Raw genomic sequence first — 17,488 nt, forward strand, 5'->3', positions numbered from 1 at the left:
ACCCTCTAGCTGTGAGGCGCCAGTGCTAACCACTGCACCACCGTGCAGCCTCTCTCTCTATCTATATATATATATATATATATATATATATATATATATATATATATATATATTATAGGTGTCCGCATTAAACATTTATTATATAAACGTATATTATATTAAATATTTATTATATTAAACATTTATTATATAACCGTATATTATATTAAACATTTATTATATAAACATGAATTATATAAACATATTATATTAAACATTTATTATATAAACATATAACATATATTATATTAAACATTTATTATATTAAACATGAATTATATAAACATATTATATTAAACATTTATTATATAAACATATAACATATATTATATTAAACATTTATTATATTAAACATTTATTATATAAACATATAACATATATTATATTAAACATTTATTATATTAAACATATATTATATAAACGTATATTATATTAAACATTTATTATATAAACATATATTATATTAAACATTTATTATATTAAACATACATTATATTAAATATATATAAATATATATATATATATATATATGTGTGTGTTGTAGGTGTGAGTTGGAGTTCAGCAGAGAGGAGGTTGCTGATTGAATCTCTGCAGCTTCATCATAAAGACTTCAGCAGAATCCAGAAAGTCGTGAGTTTAATGTATATATATATACTGTATATAAAGTGTTATTGTGTGTTACTCTCTGTGTGTGTATATATATATACATATATGTATATATATATGTATATAAGGTGTTATTGTGCGTTCAGGTCCAGACTAAGTCGGTGTCTCAGTGTGTTGAGTTTTATTATCTGTGGAAGAGGAAGCTGAGCCTCAGGACCCCGGCTGGGCTGACCGTCACGCTGCCCGACACAAACGTAAGAAACTCTTTAGATTCTCAACATTACGTTACTTTATTTTAAGACTTTTAGGAGTCCGTTATAGATGTTTACACGGGTCACATCAAGTCCTTTAAATGCATCGTAATAATGCGTATTAAGGTTGTTATAACAGCATCTTAATGAGTCAGTAACCTGCCGGTGTTTCAGTAACTCCTCTCAGCGTGAACACAAACGAAACTAAAGTCTGAATGAATAAAAACCACTGAAACACACACACTTCCTGTCAGAGCGCCCGATCAACCTGTGACTCGACGTTTGGTGGTGAGACCTCAATGAGTCAACTGTAATGTTCCATTCACTGGGTCGACGACGTCATCGATCTCTATCAGCTTTATCTTGTCATTTAGATTTCCATCAGTTTGATCGACTTCTTGTTTCAGTTCAGTGTGAACGGAGTTGTTTATATGCAAGTTACAAGTCTCTCAAGTCCTAGAAGTCCCGAGTCAAGACCAACAAGTTCCGAATCAGGTCCCAAGTCAAGACCAACAGGTACCAAATCAGGTCCCAAGTCAAGACCAGAAAGTCCAAAATAAAGTCCTAGGTCAAGACCAACAAGTCCCAAGTTAATTCCAAAGCCAAGACCAACATGTCCTGGATAAAGTCCGAGTCAAGACCAACAAGTCCCAAGCTAGGTCCTGAGTCAAGACCTACGAATCCCAAGTCAAGACCAACAAGTCCTAAATCGGGTCTCAAGTCAAGACCAACAAGTCCCAAGATAATTCCAAAGCCAAGACCAACATGTCCTGAATCAAGTCCCAAGTCAAGACCAACAGGTCACAAATCAAATCCCAAGTCAAGACCAACAAATCCAAAATCAGGTCCCAAGTCAAGACCAACAAGTCCCAAATCAGGTCCCAATCAAGACCAACAAGTCCCAAGTTAATTCCAAAGCCAAGACCAACAAGTCCCAAGTTAGGTCCTGAGTACAGACCTACGAATCCCAAGTCAAGACCAAACAAGTCCTAAATCAAGTCCCAAGTGAAGACCAACAGGTCCCAAATACACTCATCCTTTAAAACTATCTGATTGTTTAATATTTCGATGTTTGAGAGGAGTTTTTGTTTCAGAGCCGAGTTTTGACCTGATCAAGTTTTGACCTGATCGAGTTTTGACCTGATCAAGTTTTGACCTGATCGAGTTTACGACGCCGTTTATTTGTTTCTCACTCGTTTTCATCTCCGTTTCCTTTCAGGGTCAAAGGTCGTCAAGATGTCATGATGCATCGTGACCCGCTGCTGTAGCTACACACTACTGCACCAACACACAGATAGATATATATACTGTACATGTTTAAATCCTTCCGGCGGTCGAGTTCAGTCTATTTATTTGATCAGAAGTCATGTTGTTATATTAATACAGATATCTTTAGACGAGCTGAACATTAAAGGAAAACATTTCTAACAAAGATCGTGGTGTTTTCTTCTGTCAGACTGCGGTCAGACAGCAGCTCAGGTATGCTGAGATATTGGTTTTCTTACTTAATCCGGCGTCTCTGTCTTCTCCCTCCGGCTCTCAGAGCTGAACGGAGCTTCACTTAGAAAACAGAAACCTGGAAACGAGAAGGAAAGCAAACATGAGACGCCTGCAGCTCTTCACATTAATATCAGTTATTACTGTTATTTATCTCAAATTACTAACATGACCAAAAGTATGAACACCTGAATGTTATATTGTACTAAACTAAACATGAACCCTGATTGTATTTTAGTCCAACTAATATCAATGAAATAATTTTTTTTTTTTAAGTTTAAGTCAATTTATCACTTGTAAATAAATAAAATAATACAAAATAAATACATATCAGCTTATGTAAAAATATAATAAAAGCAAAAATAAATTATTAACAATATAATATGAAATAAAAATATATATATAAAACTAAAAAAATAAACACATCAGCTTATGTAAAAGAAAGAATACAAGTATAAATAAAAAATATATATTTTATATATATATATATATATATTTAAATTACACAATGAAATTAAAAAAAGCAAAAATATAAATTGAGTGATAAAATAATTTTAAGTTTATTTGTCTTTTGTAAATAAATGAAATACAACTAAATAAAATAAATACATATCAACTTATTTAAAAATATAATAACATATATCAATTATTAAAAATATACAATGAAATAAAAAAATATAAATAAAACTACAAAAATAAAATAAATAAATATCAGCTTATGTAAAATAATAATAAAAGCATAAATCAATTATTAAAAACATACAATGAAATACAAATATATACAAAATAAATAACTGAAATACAACTAAAACATAAAAAATACATCAGCTTAAGTAAAAATATAATTAAAACATACATCAATTATTAATTAGCCATTAATTAAAATGACACAACAGTTAAATTAAGTTCAGAAGTGTGAAAGTTTTGCAGTGAAACGTCCTCCAGCTGTCAGCTCGGTTTCTACATGACGTGTTTTTCTAGTTTTAGATGTTGACTCAGTTCCAGTTTCACAGTTTATTCTGTAAAACAAACAGCAGAGAATCAAACTGGAGGAGGAAAACACTCCAGTAAGACACCAGTGAAGAAACCAGTACGGTAGTTCAGCAGAGAGACTCCACATTCTTCTTCTAATCCGGCTTTCAGAGCGGTTCACAGCTTCCTGTCAGCTCAGAGCTTCAGGCTACTCATAAGGTCTGACTCCTCCCCGCTCCAAAGGTCCTCCAGCCTGAACACCAGGAGACAACAGGAGACACCAGGAGACACCTGGAGACACCAGGAGGTCAGAGGAGGAGGAGAAGGAGTCGGCCAGACGAGGAGCAGCGAGGGATGGGAGTGCAGGAACAGGAGGAGGACGCAACTCCTCCAGCAGAGAAGAAGAAGAAACAGAAAACCTCCAAAGAAGTGTTCTTCACCGTCCTGCCGGACCGATACGATCCTCTGATCGAGGAGGAGGAGGAGGAGACGCCAGAGGAGAGGAGGAAGAGGAAGGAGGAGAAGAAGAAGAGGAAGAAGAAGAAGTACAAGAAGTATAGGAAGGTAAGAAGAAGTACTGACCTTTGACCTGGAGAGATTCTGTTAATCAGTGATCACATGATTCATCAATAAATACACTAAAAGATATGTAGAAATAAAAATATAATATCTAACAGAATTAAAAACATTAATTACAAATAAATGAATAAAACATAAATATAAATGATATATAAAAATATAATAAAAGCAAAAATCAATTATTAAAATACACAACAAAATAAAAACACAGAAATAGATCAATTAAATACAACTAAAAAATAAAATAAATATCAGCTTATGTAAAAATATTCGTAAAGCATATATCAATTATTTAATATATACAATGAAATAAAAATATAAATAAAATAAAACAAAAAAAATAAACACATACATATCAGCTATAATGGAAGCATAAATCAATTATTAAAAATATAAAATGAAATGAAAAATATAAATAAATCAATAAAATACAACTTCAAAATAAAGGTAAAAATGCAAATAAACCATTAAATCATTAAAATGGAAATTTAAAAAATAAAGGTTTTTATAGAACAAAAACATTATTAAATAAAACATGAAAATATAAACAGCAATAATAAATAAAATAAAACACAAGGAATTAAAAAAATAGAGTAATAATTATTAGGTAAATAATTATAAAAGATATAAATAATAATAAAATAATAAATATATTTACATTACACAATGAAATTAAAAGGTAAAAATATAACTTGATTGATAAAATATAAATAAATCATTAAAATAGAAATCTAAAAAATATATGCATGTAAATAAAAAAAAATTAATGCTGAATAAATACATTCATGTTACCACGACAACTAATAATTGCAATAAAATATGAAATTAAAATTAAATGTTAGGTTTATTTGTAATTTGAACTGTAGAAAATTAAACTAAATGAAATGAAATGAAATGTTTCTTTGACAAAAAAACATTAAAACAAAAACAAAACGTGTTCAAATCTAAATCAAATGCTGAAAATACTGTGAAGTAACAGTTGTGTTTAGGTAAAGTGAGTGATGTGTATTTATATATAAAGAAGTCAGTAAAGACGTAGAAGAAGCTGTTTTTAGCTTCAGTCGGTTCGACTGTTAAACGTCGACTCAGCAGAGCGAGTTTGACCTTTGACCTCAACACAACACCACGTTGTCAGCCTGATAGAGAATGAAAACAACACTTCTGGATAGTACCTGAATATAACTAGTAGTACTACTACTGTAGTATTCCTCGTTTACATCTTATGATATAAACTTTTATATGAGTTTTTATGACTGATCACATTATCACATTGTTTTATAATAACGGTAGAATGTGAGAAGATATGTTGAAGTTTTTTAAAATATATGTACCAGTTTATGTAGAAATCCAAATATGATATATAATGAAACTAGAAATTTAAAAAAATTAAAAAATTAAAAATTAAAAATTTAATTAAAAATATAAATTCATTATTAGAATATAAATACAAATAAATAAATCATATCAACTTATATAAAAATAATAATATATAATTTAATTAAAAATAAATATTTATAAATCAATGAAATATAACTAAAATAATAAAATATATATCGGCTTATACAAAAATAATATATAAATAAATGTTTAAAAGAAATATAAATAAATCAATAAAATACAACTAAAATAGACAAATAAATATTCATTTAAAATATATATATATATATATATATAATGAAATTAAAAATAGAAATAGAAATAAATCAATAAAATATAACTAAAATAAATATTAAAATATGATATAATTATTAAAAAAAAAAAATATCAGCTCATGCAAAAATGAAAATATACAAAACAATTAAATTAAACATTTTTAAATATCATACGCAATGAATTTGAAAAGTAAAAATATGAAGTAATTGATAAGTAAATCATTAATATATACATTTATATTTAAAAAAACTAAATATCATTTTATATAACAATAATCAAAATATAAACATATTAAATTAAAAGGTAGAAATTCCTCATTTAAATATAAATTTGAAAAACAAATAAATATCCACAAAAATCTAAATAAATAAATAAATATAAAAATCTAAATCTAAACATAGCATTGATGAATAAAATAAAAGGAGGACTGACTGACGTAGTGAGGCGTCGCATCAGTCAGAGTTCAGTGTTGATGCCTTGCTCCGAGGCGTTAAAGGAACTGAACCTTTAACTCTGTTTATTATATATATATGTATATATGTATATATCTTTATATATCTCTGTATCTATCTATCTATCAGAACGTGGGGAAGGCGATGCGTTTCAGCTGGCGCTGTCTGATGCTCGGCTTCCAGAACATGGCCGCCACCTACTCCGGCCCCGTCGTCGGCATGACAACGGTGGTGACCGCCGGCCACAAAGCATGATGGGACGTTGACGTTATTTATCACAATGAAGGAAATTGTTTTATTTTTAATTCTTTAAGTTTTTAATTGGCTGTAAACTTGAATAAAACAGGAAAAACATTTAAATATATACAATAACATTATATATAAATATAAAAAATAAAATACTTTTCTAAGCTATTTTAAATTCGTAGTCTTTTGTTTTTCTATGATGTTATTCATAATCTTTATGATGACTTTTTGTACAGTATACCATTCATTTTATATCACATGTTTTTAGTATTAATGTGGACGATAAACTTTAAACTTGTCCTTCCTGTTGCTGGGCAGATTATATCTGAGCTCAACCTAAACCTTTAGTTTAGTCTGTTATCGTCTGTAATCCTGATATAATCCTCAACTTCCGTCTCCACTGGAACAATACATGAATAAAACTCATCTGAACCAGCAACACAACCGGACCTTTCTTCATCACTTCCTGCTACCTTTCTCTCTCCTCTACCTCCTCCTCTTCCTTCCTTCTCTCCTTCTCTCCCTTCCTTCCCTTTCCTTTCCTCCTTTTTTATGTTATTCATATTCTATCTGGTATTATCCCAACTATTAGCATCTCTTTTATTTTATTGTAACATCTCTTTATTTTATTTTAACATCACTTTATTTATTTTATTTTAACATCTCTTTATTTTATTTTATTGTAACATCTCTTTATTTTATTTTATTGTAACATCTCTTTATTTTATTTTAACATCACTTTATTTATTTTATTTTAACAGCTCTTTATTTTATTTTATTTTAACATCTCTTTATTTTATTTTATTGTAACATCTCTTTATTTTATTTTAACATCACTTTATTTATTTTATTTTAACATCACTTTATTTATTTTATTTTAACAGCTCTTTATTTTATTTTATTTTAACATCTCTTTATTTTATTTTAACATGTCTTTATTCAATTTAATTTCTAACCTTTTTATTTATTTTAACATTTATTTATTTCAACATCTTTGTTTTATTCTAACATCTCTTTATTTTATTTTAACATGTCTTTATTCAATTTAATTTCTAACCTTTTTATTTATTTTAACATTTCTTTATTTATTTCAACATCTCTTTGTTTTATTTTAACATGTCTTTATTTTATTTTAACATCTCTTTATTTTATTTTAACATCTTTTTTATTTTAACATTTCTTTATTTTATTTTATTTTAACATGTCTTTATTCAATTCAATTTTTAACACCTCTTTATTTTATTTTAACATCTCTTCATTTTATTTCAACATTTCTTTATTTTATTTTAACATATTTTTATTTTATTTCAACATTTCTTTGTTTTATTTTAACATCTCTTCATTTTATTTCAACATTTCTTTATTTTATTTTAACATATCTTTATTTTATTTCAACATTTCTTTATTTTAACATCTCTTCATTTTATTTCAACATTTCTTTATTTTATTTTAACATCTCTTCATTTTATTTCAACATTTCTTTATTTTATTTTAACTTTGACTTATCTTTATTTTATTTTAACATAAACATCCTTTTATTTTATTTTATTTATTTAAACATCTCTTTATTTTATTTTAACATCTCTTGAATTCTATTGACTAGTATTCCCTCTACTGGTCAATAAAGCCTGTAGAGTTGTTGTTGTAATACCAGAGATGACCTCAGGGTGTCGCTGCGTCACTGACCTGAAGGTACGTCACGCCCTCATGTCCTTATAAGGAAAAGAAGGCGGGGTCAGAACTAGTGGCTGAAAGTTCAGTTTAAATGTGTCTTCAATCTGTCAGTGTCAACAACATGGAGGGACACGGTGGCAGGACGAGCTACTAGAGAACACAACAACACAGACCAGGTCCAAGTCCAGGTCCAGGTCTAGGTCCAGGTCCAGGTCCAGGTCCAGGTCCAGGTCCAGGTCCAGGATGGTGTCCCCGCTGCAGCTCTCCGTCTACTGGCGCCTCTCTCTTGTCTTCTTCTTCACCTCCTTCCTCTTCTTCCTCGACATTTTCACCGCCGCGGTCGTGGCGGACTCCTGTCGCCATGGCAACGGCTCCACCAGCGACCCGCCACTGCATGGAACGTTGGCGTCGAACGCCGAGGGCAACCAATCAGAGCCCGGCACTGAGAGCAGGAAGTGGGATGTGAGTGATGATGAATGACTCAACATTCTATGAGTTAATAATAATAATATGTAATGAAATTAAAAAAAGAAATATAAATAAATCAATAAAATACAACTAAAATAAACAAATAAATATCCACTTAAAAAAATACATATATATAATGAAATAAAAAATAGAAATAGAAATACATAAATAAAATATAAATAAATATCAACTTATATAAAAAAAATCAAAATATGATTAAATTAAAAATATAAATAAGTCAATAAAATATATCTAAAAATAAACAAATAACAGCTCATATAAAAATGAAAAAATACTAAAAAAATAAATTAAAAAAATTGAAATATCATAAGTAATGAATTTGAAAAGTAAAAATATGAGGTAATTGATTAGTAAATCATTAATATATATTTAAAAAATAAATAATATATATATATATATTAAATATAATCTTATATAACAATAATCAAAATATAAACAGAAAAAAGATGAAATATTAAATTAAAAAGTATAAATTCATCCTTAAAATATTAATTGAAAAATAAATAAATATCCACAAAAATATAAATAAATAATGACTATTATTTTAATATAGTTTAGCTCTGTGAGATACTTTAAAACTATGACGGACAAATGGGACACAGCGGAGCTAACGGTACAGATTAACGAGCAGTGTTAATGAGTAACAGGAAGCTGTTAATGTTAATGGTTAAAGGAACACACCAACATCTGGGCCAGCCATCTCCTCTTATTCTCTCCAATTACCGATAGTAGTTTGGTCCATAAAATGTCCATAAGTGACATTTTATTTACCGATTTACCGTTTATAAGAATTAAATATTGATATGTTAAGCGCTTCTTAAATGGTGGATATTGCGATAATATCGTTATGAATTCTTTTGGCCACGATAACCGTAATATCATGACTAGGGCCGCAACTAACGATTATTTTCATTATTAATTAATCTGTTGACTAGGGATGCACCAATACCACTTTATTTCAGACTGAGTACAAGTACTTACATTTGGGTACTCGCCAATACCGAGTACCGATACGAGTACTTCTCTGTGTCCCGCATACGAGGCGGTGCGCCGCCACCGGCTCTAGGTCGGCTTGGAAAGGCTCAGGGTGAAAGTGCTTCCCGGGGCCGTGGACAAAGTGTCACCCGGGCGGACTGTCCTCAGTGCGCCCCGAACGCTTCGTCGTGTCCCCAGGGCAGGGCTCGGCCCACGTAAAAGGGGCCAGGGGTCTGCGGCGATGTCTGTAACCCACCTGACCCGTCTTGAAACACGGACCAAGGAGTCTAACGCACGCCCGAGCCAGAGGGTGCAAGCAAAACCTTGTGGCGTAATGAAAGTGAGGGCACGCGCCAGCTGAGGTGGGATCCCGGCCCAGCGGGGTCGGGTGCACCACCGGCCCGTCTCGCCCGCACCGTCGGGGAGGTGGAGCCTGAGCGCGTGCGATAGGACCCGAAAGATGGTGACGAGAGGTTAACGTCACGTTGCTGTAAAGTGGTATCGGTGCCGTTGTATCGGAGCTGTTTTGCGAGTACATGAGCACAGTATCGGACCCGATACCCGATACTGGTATCGGTATCGGTGCATCCCTACTGTTGATTAGTTTCTCGATTAGTTGGTCTATAAACTGACGTCCTCAGATGTCTCACAGATATTCAGTTTACCGTCACAGAAACCAGAAAATATTCACATTTATCAATCAGGGTATTTAGACGTTTCTCTAACAGAATGACTCAGAATGTCGATCTTGGAGGAGGATTGGATTTGGGGATATCGCAGGACATATTTTGACGGTAACAGTCCGTCTTTAGTAATGTATTTTTGTGTGTTTGTATTTGTGTGTCTGTGTCAGTCAGTGTGTGGTTGGACAGACTGGTTGTCGTACGGTCAGACGCTCTACATGGTCGGCCTGCTGCTGGGATCTCTGGTCGGCGGAGCGCTATCTGACCGGTAAAACACCAACGCATCATACATCTGCAGCTTCAGCTCCCGTAACGGGCTTCTACACCACTACTGTATTCGTGTTTGTGCAGGTACGGGAAGCGTCCGGTGTTGCTGGTGTCGGTGTTCACGCAGACCGTTTGCGGCCTCGTGCCCGCCGTCCTTCCTCAGCCTTTCCTCTTCCTCGCCGTTCGCTGCCTGACCGGCGTCTGCTGCTGCTGCATCAACATCTGCTCCTTCAGTTTGGGTAACTGTTCTCCTGTTCTTCTTGTTAGCCCAAACGGGCCCCAGGGGGGGTTGACTGGTTGAGTTTTATTGGACCACGGTGGGACGCCAAGTGTCCCAGATAAAGTCGTGGAGACCGGGCTGAGTGCTAATGAGGCGGGACAGCCTCCAGCAGCTTTCTGACCTTCGAGACATTTGTGAAAATACTGAAAGGGGGCAAACGGTTCATTCCAACCAACTTCCTGATGACTGTAGACCTTTACCAGGAGTGGAAACATGTTGAGGTGATGCTAGAGGGAAGGTCAGGGGGGTCATTAAAACCTCTGCGGAACAAGGAATGTGGTCTTTTGAGATCCTCACAGGTCCACTTGGTTCCTAGTATCTAGGGTTGTAACTGTTTTCGTACCGAACCGTCACCGTATGGGGGGTCACAGTCCGGTTCACGCAGCAGAATCCACAAATAAAACTCCGTACTATATTCATTCTTGGAGCTCTCCAAGTCACTGCATGTTCTAAAACACTGTCCGGCACATATTTCAGAATAAAAGCCTCGTGTTAACAAATGAAGGAATTCTGTCTATAAGAAAAAGGCTTGAGGGCTTTTATTTTGAAATGAAAGCAGGAAGGGTTGATTTCAAAATAAGTCTTTACTTTTTACCCCTTAAGCTCAGCAGGACAGCCTGGGTCCCCCCTCCCCCCACCTGGTTCCTAGTATTCCTAGTAGACCAGATGCATTCAGGGTCAGTATGTAGTGTCCGTCGTCTGACTATCGATTGATAACTGTCCATGTTAAAGAGTGTTTGTTTGCGTTGCAGCGGTGGAGTGGACGCGCCCCGCCGCTCGGCTCTGGCCGCCGGCCTTCCTGCCGTTCTGCTTCAGTCTGGGGACGATGGGCGGAGCTCCGCTGGCCTGGCTCAGCCCCACCTGGAAACAGCTGCACCTGTCGCTGGCTCTGCCTCAGCTCATCTGTCTGCCGCTCTACCTGTAGGTGCACTCACCTGTCTGTCTGTCTGTCTACCCGTCTGTCTTGAATAGCGTCACCATCCTCAAGGTGTTTTTCTTTCCAGGTCGATTCCAGAGTCTCCTCGCTGGTTGTTGTTGAGGAGGAGGACGGATGTTCTGGAGCGGTACCGGAGCAACAGCCCTGCAGATAAACAGTGTCTGGACCTGGTAAACACACCTTCAGCTTCAGCTCTTCTTCTTCTTCTCACAGTCGGTGTTAGTCAACGAGTGTGTTTCTGTGTGTAGCTGCTGGAGTCGACGTGGTCCGACCTGCAGAAAGCCACCGAGGCTGAGAAGGCGGAGCCATCTGGAGGCCACGCCCCCAGTGACATCATCCACCTGAAACATCCCACCATCCTGCTGCGGCTGTTTATCATGAGCTACCTGAGGTACCACTCAGCCTCTGGACTGAGTTAGGTTTACACAACAAAACTACTTAGTTAGGTTTAGACAACAAAAGAACTTAGTTAGGTTTAGACAACAAAACTACTTAGTTAGGTTTAGGAAACAAAACTACTTAGTTAGGTTTACACAACAAAACTACTTAGTTAGGTTTAGGCAACAAAACAACGTAGTTAGGTTTAGGCAACAAAACAACTTAGTTAGGTTTAGGCAACAAAACTACTTATTTAAGTTTAGGCAACAAAACTACTTAGTTAGGTTTAGGCAACAAAACTACTTAAGTTTAGGCAACAAAATTATTTAGTTAAGTTTAGGCAACAAAATTACTTAGGTTTAGGCAACAAAACTACTTAGTTAAGTTTAGGCAACAAAACTACTTAGTTAAGTTTAGGCAACAAAACTACTTAGTTAGGTTTAGACAACAAAACTACTTAGGTCTAGACAACAAAACTACTTAGTTAGGTTTAGACAACAAAACTACTTAGTTAGGTTTAGACAACAAAACTACTTAGTTAGGTTTAGACAACAAAACTACTTATTTAAGTTTAGGCAACAAAACTACTTATTTAAGTTTAAGCATCAAAACTACTTAGTTAAGTTTAGGAAACAAAACTAGTTACTACGTATTAGGGCCACTGTTCGGAAAAAAAATAACCATAATGATTGAAAATTAAGTTGCGATATTTTGAAAACAAAGTCGTAATATTTTAGGAAGAAAGTGTTAAGATAAATGGGGCGAGACTTAATAAGTGATAAGATGATGTCTAACCTGTGTCTGTCCTGCAGCGCAGCGTGTGCGTTGACGTACTTCGGCATCTGCATGAACATCGGCTCGTTCGGCGTCGGCGTCTACTCCGCCCAGTTCTTCTCCGGCCTATCGGAAGCTCCCTGCCTCCTCGTGCCATTGGTTCGCCTGGGACGCCGGCCAATCAGCATGATCGCTCAGTTCCTGAGCGGAGCGGCCTGCTTCCTGTCGTTACTGCTGTCCAGATACAACGGTGTGGATTCAGATAAAATATCTTTGTAATTATACTGCATATTACATGTGTTCTACTCTAGTAATATCACACTCTATGCTGACGATACACTACCATATGTCCCTAAAATCTAGTGGCACTGCTAATAGAGTTCCACTTTGGGCACTACTTAGTACTTTTACTTGGAATAATTCTGTAGTCCCAAAAGTGGAACTCTATTAGCAGTGCCACTAGATTTTAGGGACATATAGTAGTGTATCGTCAGCATAGAGTCGGATGCTTTCTTTACTCATACCTTAGTTTGATTAAAATATTAGCACATTAATCCACTCCAAGTCGTGTTATTGATCGGTGATCAGGTATTAGGTGATACTTACTATGTGTGCAGGCGATCCGGTGCTGGTGATGAGTCTGGCTCTGCTGGGGAAACTCTGCATCTTGGCGGCGCTCTTCATCTCCATCCTGTACAGCATTGAGCTGTTCCCCACTGTGGTCAGGTACAAACACACACATTTACATATATATATACATATATATATGTATAATATATATCAAGGTATACTCATACAAAGGTTCGTATGGTATCTGATGAAAAGTTATTCCTCATTTTTTTGTGTGTTTTTCTTCGAATATCCTTACACGTGTCAATTTCGGCTCGTTACATGCATACAGTCTAACAGTCAAAATAAACTTCCGTCTTCACAGGAAACTACATAGTTCCGTTTAGGAAAAGATCGTGGAACTGGCGTTGCTGAGGTTCGGAAGTTACGTGACAAATAAGTCAACCTTTGGGTTAAAATAATTACGAAAGTGACACAACTTAAGTATGAAAGTTACGTGACAAATAAGTCAACGCTTGGGTTAAAGTTCGGAAGTGACGTAACTTAATACATAAGTTACGTGAGAAATAAGTCAATATTTGGTGTAAAGTACGGAAGTGACAGAACGTAAGGACAGAAGTGACGTAACTTAAGGACAGAAGTGACGTAACTTAAGTACGGAAGTGACATAATGTAACTACGGAAGTGACATAACGTAAGGACAGAAGTGACGTAACTTAAGTACGGAAGTGACATAATGTAAGTACGGAAGTGACATAACGTAAGGACAGAAGTGACGTAACTTAAGTACGGAAGTGACATAACATAAGTATGGAAGTGACATAACGTAAGGACAGAAGTCACGTAACTTAAGTACGGAAGTGACATATGTAAGTACGGAAGTGACATAACGGAAGTACGGAAGTGACATAACTTAAGTACGGAAGTGACAACTTTAGTACGGAAGTGACATAACGTAAGTACGGAAGTGACATAACGGAAGTACGGAAGTGACATAACTTAAGTACGGAAGTGACAACTTTAGTACGGAAGTGACATAACGTAAGTACGGAAGTGACGTAACTTAAGTACGGAAGTGACACAACTTAAGTGCGTAAGTTACGTGACAAATAAGCCAACCTTTGGGTTAAAATAACTACGGAAGTGACGCAACTTAAGTATCAAGGTTACGTGACAAATAAGCCAACGTTTGGGTTAAAGTTCGGAAAGTGACGTAACTTAAGTACGGAAGTGACGTAACTTAAGTATGGAAGTGACATAACGTAAGTACGGAAGTGACGTAACTTAAGTACGAAGTGACGTAACTTAAGTACAGAAGTTACGTGACAAATAAGTCAATGTTTGGGTTAAAGTACGTTAGTGACATAACTTAAGTACGAAGTGACGTAACTTAAGTACAGAAGTTGCGTGACAAATAAGTCAACGTTAACGACTATGTGGATTACAAACGAGTTGATTTCGTGGGATATATACGAATTACAGTGTATTACTATTCGTAGGTATAGCTATGAAGGGTGGATGAGAACACATATCATTTATATATAATGTTAACCGTGTCGTTATAATCCAGACAGCGGTGCGTGTCCCTGGTCAACTTGTGTTTCCGGCTCGGCTGCTTGGTCAACTCCCTCGTCCCCTCCAACCCAGATGGGGCGATCTCATTGGCCGCCATGGTCGTGTACAGCAGCGGACCAATCATAGGCTGCGGTCTGTGCCTGCTGCTGCCGGAGACCAGCGGCGTCCCGCTCCCCGATTCGGTGGAGGACTGCGAGAGGCAGCCTCGGCCACGCCCACCCAGCATAGACGCCTTCTGGAGGACATGGTGAGAACAAATGCATTTAGACGGGGTGTATAAATCTCTGGATGTCTGTAGTTAACTATCCTTCAGTAAAGTCAGTCAGAAAGAGAGTATATCGGAGAAGCGTTTCAGAGACGGAGAGAAAGGGTTGTTCATATTTAGCTTGCTGCTAACAGCGTTAGTGTTTCTACTGTATCTGTGGACCGGCAGCCCGTTTACAGTCGTGTCTCTGGGCGTCAGCCTGCTAGTCAACATTCTTTGTCGTTCTCTCTTCGTGCTCTGAAAGCCTCTCAGTCGAGTCTCAACCTGGAGACTTGAAGCAGAAAGTCACAAAGATCAATGTTAAACCTTCAGACTCATTAACAGCTGCAGAGTGAATCATTGTTTTCAGGAAGCCGGCGAGACGGCAAACCAGGAAAACAGAGATCGTCCCTGCTGAGAAGGACGACACACACACTCCCAACACACACACTGGACTCATTTAAACACACACTAGAGGAGGAGACGAAGGGACGGCGGCGGCGGCGGCGGCGGCGGTGATGATGTTATGTGACGGCTGCTGGAGGATTTCTATCTCTGCTGTTTTATTCTTTTTGTTCTGTTTTCATCTGTGAAAATAAAATGAAGTGAATCGTAGTTTTCCTCCTTCACTGTTCAACAAGTACTTGTATACTACAAGATACAATACTACAGCGTAAACACAGTCACTTAAAAGTATGTTAAACATAGTAGTACTCATTCTGCAGAATAATCTCTATTATAGTATTCTAATTATTGAAGTATTAATGTGTTCATCACTTTAATGCTGCAGCTGGTTTATAAAGGTGAAGCTACTTTAATTATTTTTCTGCATATTTTACTGATATGTGTCTGATAATTTATCATTATTTTTAGGATATTTTGCTGATATTTTTTACAATGTTTTACTCATATTCTTGGAATAGTTTACAAATAATTTTACGATATTTTACTCATGCTTTTGGGATATTTTGCTCATATTTTTGGGATGTTTTACTAATATTTGTAAAATATTTTATTCTTATTTTCTTTTTTTTTACTCACTTTTGGGATATTTTACGAATTATTTTACAATATATTACTTATATTAATTAGATATTTTACTAATATTTTTACGATATTTTACTAATATTTTTGGGATATTTTATGAAGATTTTTACGATATCTTAACAATATTCTTACGATATATTATACTCATAATTTCGGGATATTTTACTCATGTTTTGGGCATATTTTACCCATATTTCTACGATATTTTATTCATATTTTTACAATATTTTATTCTTATTTTTGGTATACTTTACTCTTATTTTTACAATATTTTACTAATATTTTCGGGATATTTTGCGAATATTTATACAATAATTTTCGGATATTCTATTCATATTTTTGGTATACTTTACTCATATTTGTACAATATTTCACTAATATTTTTATGATATACTAAACTCATTTTCGGGACATTTTATGATTATTTTTACAATAATTTGGGGATACTCATGTTTTTGGCAGGTTTTACGAATATTTCTATCATATTTTACTCATATTTCTTTACAATATTTTTCTCTTTATTTTTTTTTACAATATTTTACTCACAGTTTCTGAATATAGACATACATAGTTTCGGAATATTTTATTTGTTCATAACTTTATTGTGTCGGCTGGTAAAGGCGGAGCTACTTTTAATGACTTTATATCCTGCTGCTGGTTTAATCCAAAATAATACATCAGCATTTATTTGAAAGTAATTAAAATATGATTTTAAGAAGGTTTTCAATGTAATTTAGAATAAAAAATAACAGATTATAAAGAAGCCTTTTTAAAGGTGACCCTCTGTGTTTGGTGTTAAAGCTGCAGCGCTCTCTGCAGGACAGAAGAGGAACTGCAGCCTTTAAAATCACAACCGACACAAACTGGATATTATTTTACTTTACACAATATACAGCAGAAATACTGTTAAATCAGCTGGAACTATTTGTTCATTATTTTAGATGCTTTATGGACATTTTACAGATATTTCTTCAGAATTTTTAGATATGTTATAGATATTTATTCTGTATTTTTTAGATATTTTACAGATATTTTTTTTTTTTATTTGATATATTGTTCTGTATTTTTTAGATATTTTACAGATATTTTTTTTTTTTATTTGATATATTGTTCTGTATTTTTAGATATTTTACAGATATTCTGTACTTTTTTATATTTATTCTGTATTTTTTAATATTTTACAGATATTTGTTTAGATATTTTTCTGTATTTCTTTTAGATATTTATTCTGTATATTTTAATATATTACAAATATTTTTTTAAATATCTTTAGATATTTTATAGATATTTATTCTGTATT

The 17,488-nt window shown here is 34.5% G+C and overlaps 2 protein-coding genes and 1 long non-coding RNA gene across 6 annotated transcripts in view; 2 read left to right on the forward strand and 1 right to left on the reverse strand.

The window, feature by feature from the left end:
• Positions 1–2,324, forward strand: part of LOC141762772 (uncharacterized) — a 13,820-nt gene extending 11,496 nt beyond the window's left edge. For 2 of the 3 annotated variants that reach the window (XR_012592896.1, XM_074626826.1), the window contains exons 10-12: positions 584–669; positions 792–899; positions 2,116–2,324. Coding sequence is in view for 2 of the 3 variants with exons in the window: in XM_074626826.1 (XP_074482927.1) it covers positions 584–669; positions 792–899; positions 2,116–2,151 (230 nt within the window). In the remaining variant the exon portion in view is untranslated. Of the gene's footprint in view, positions 1–583; positions 900–2,115 lie in introns of all 3 variants that reach the window. The other variant, XM_074626825.1, reaches the window with a different exon arrangement.
• The window catches only part of LOC141762775 (uncharacterized), a 15,496-nt gene extending 7,378 nt beyond the window's left edge, over positions 1–8,118 (reverse strand). Inside the window, exons 1-2 of the long non-coding RNA XR_012592897.1 lie at positions 7,982–8,118; positions 2,402–2,472 (exon numbers count right to left, since the gene is read on the reverse strand). This is a non-coding gene — a long non-coding RNA (uncharacterized LOC141762775). The remainder of the gene's footprint in view (positions 1–2,401; positions 2,473–7,981) is intronic.
• LOC141762774 (solute carrier family 22 member 13) lies at positions 8,065–15,756 on the forward strand. 2 transcript variants are annotated; one of them, XM_074626827.1, is made up of 10 exons: positions 8,065–8,431; positions 10,287–10,384; positions 10,468–10,622; positions 11,416–11,584; positions 11,668–11,770; positions 11,849–11,991; positions 12,791–13,002; positions 13,370–13,478; positions 14,893–15,144; positions 15,512–15,756. In XM_074626827.1, the coding sequence occupies exons 1-10, from the start codon at positions 8,213–8,215 to the stop codon at positions 15,603–15,605; spliced, it is 1,554 nt and encodes a 517-aa protein (XP_074482928.1). In that variant the 5' UTR covers positions 8,065–8,212; the 3' UTR covers positions 15,606–15,756. The 2 variants fall into 2 exon arrangements, with proteins under 2 accessions (XP_074482928.1, XP_074482929.1); XM_074626828.1 differs by having other exon boundaries at positions 8,308–8,431; positions 10,291–10,384.
• The last annotated feature ends 1,732 nt before the right edge of the window (positions 15,757–17,488 follow it).

The sequence above is a fragment of the Sebastes fasciatus genome, chromosome 24 (genome assembly GCF_043250625.1).
Source record: "Sebastes fasciatus isolate fSebFas1 chromosome 24, fSebFas1.pri, whole genome shotgun sequence".
In the NCBI taxonomy this organism is placed as follows: domain Eukaryota; kingdom Metazoa; phylum Chordata; class Actinopteri; order Perciformes; family Sebastidae; genus Sebastes; species Sebastes fasciatus.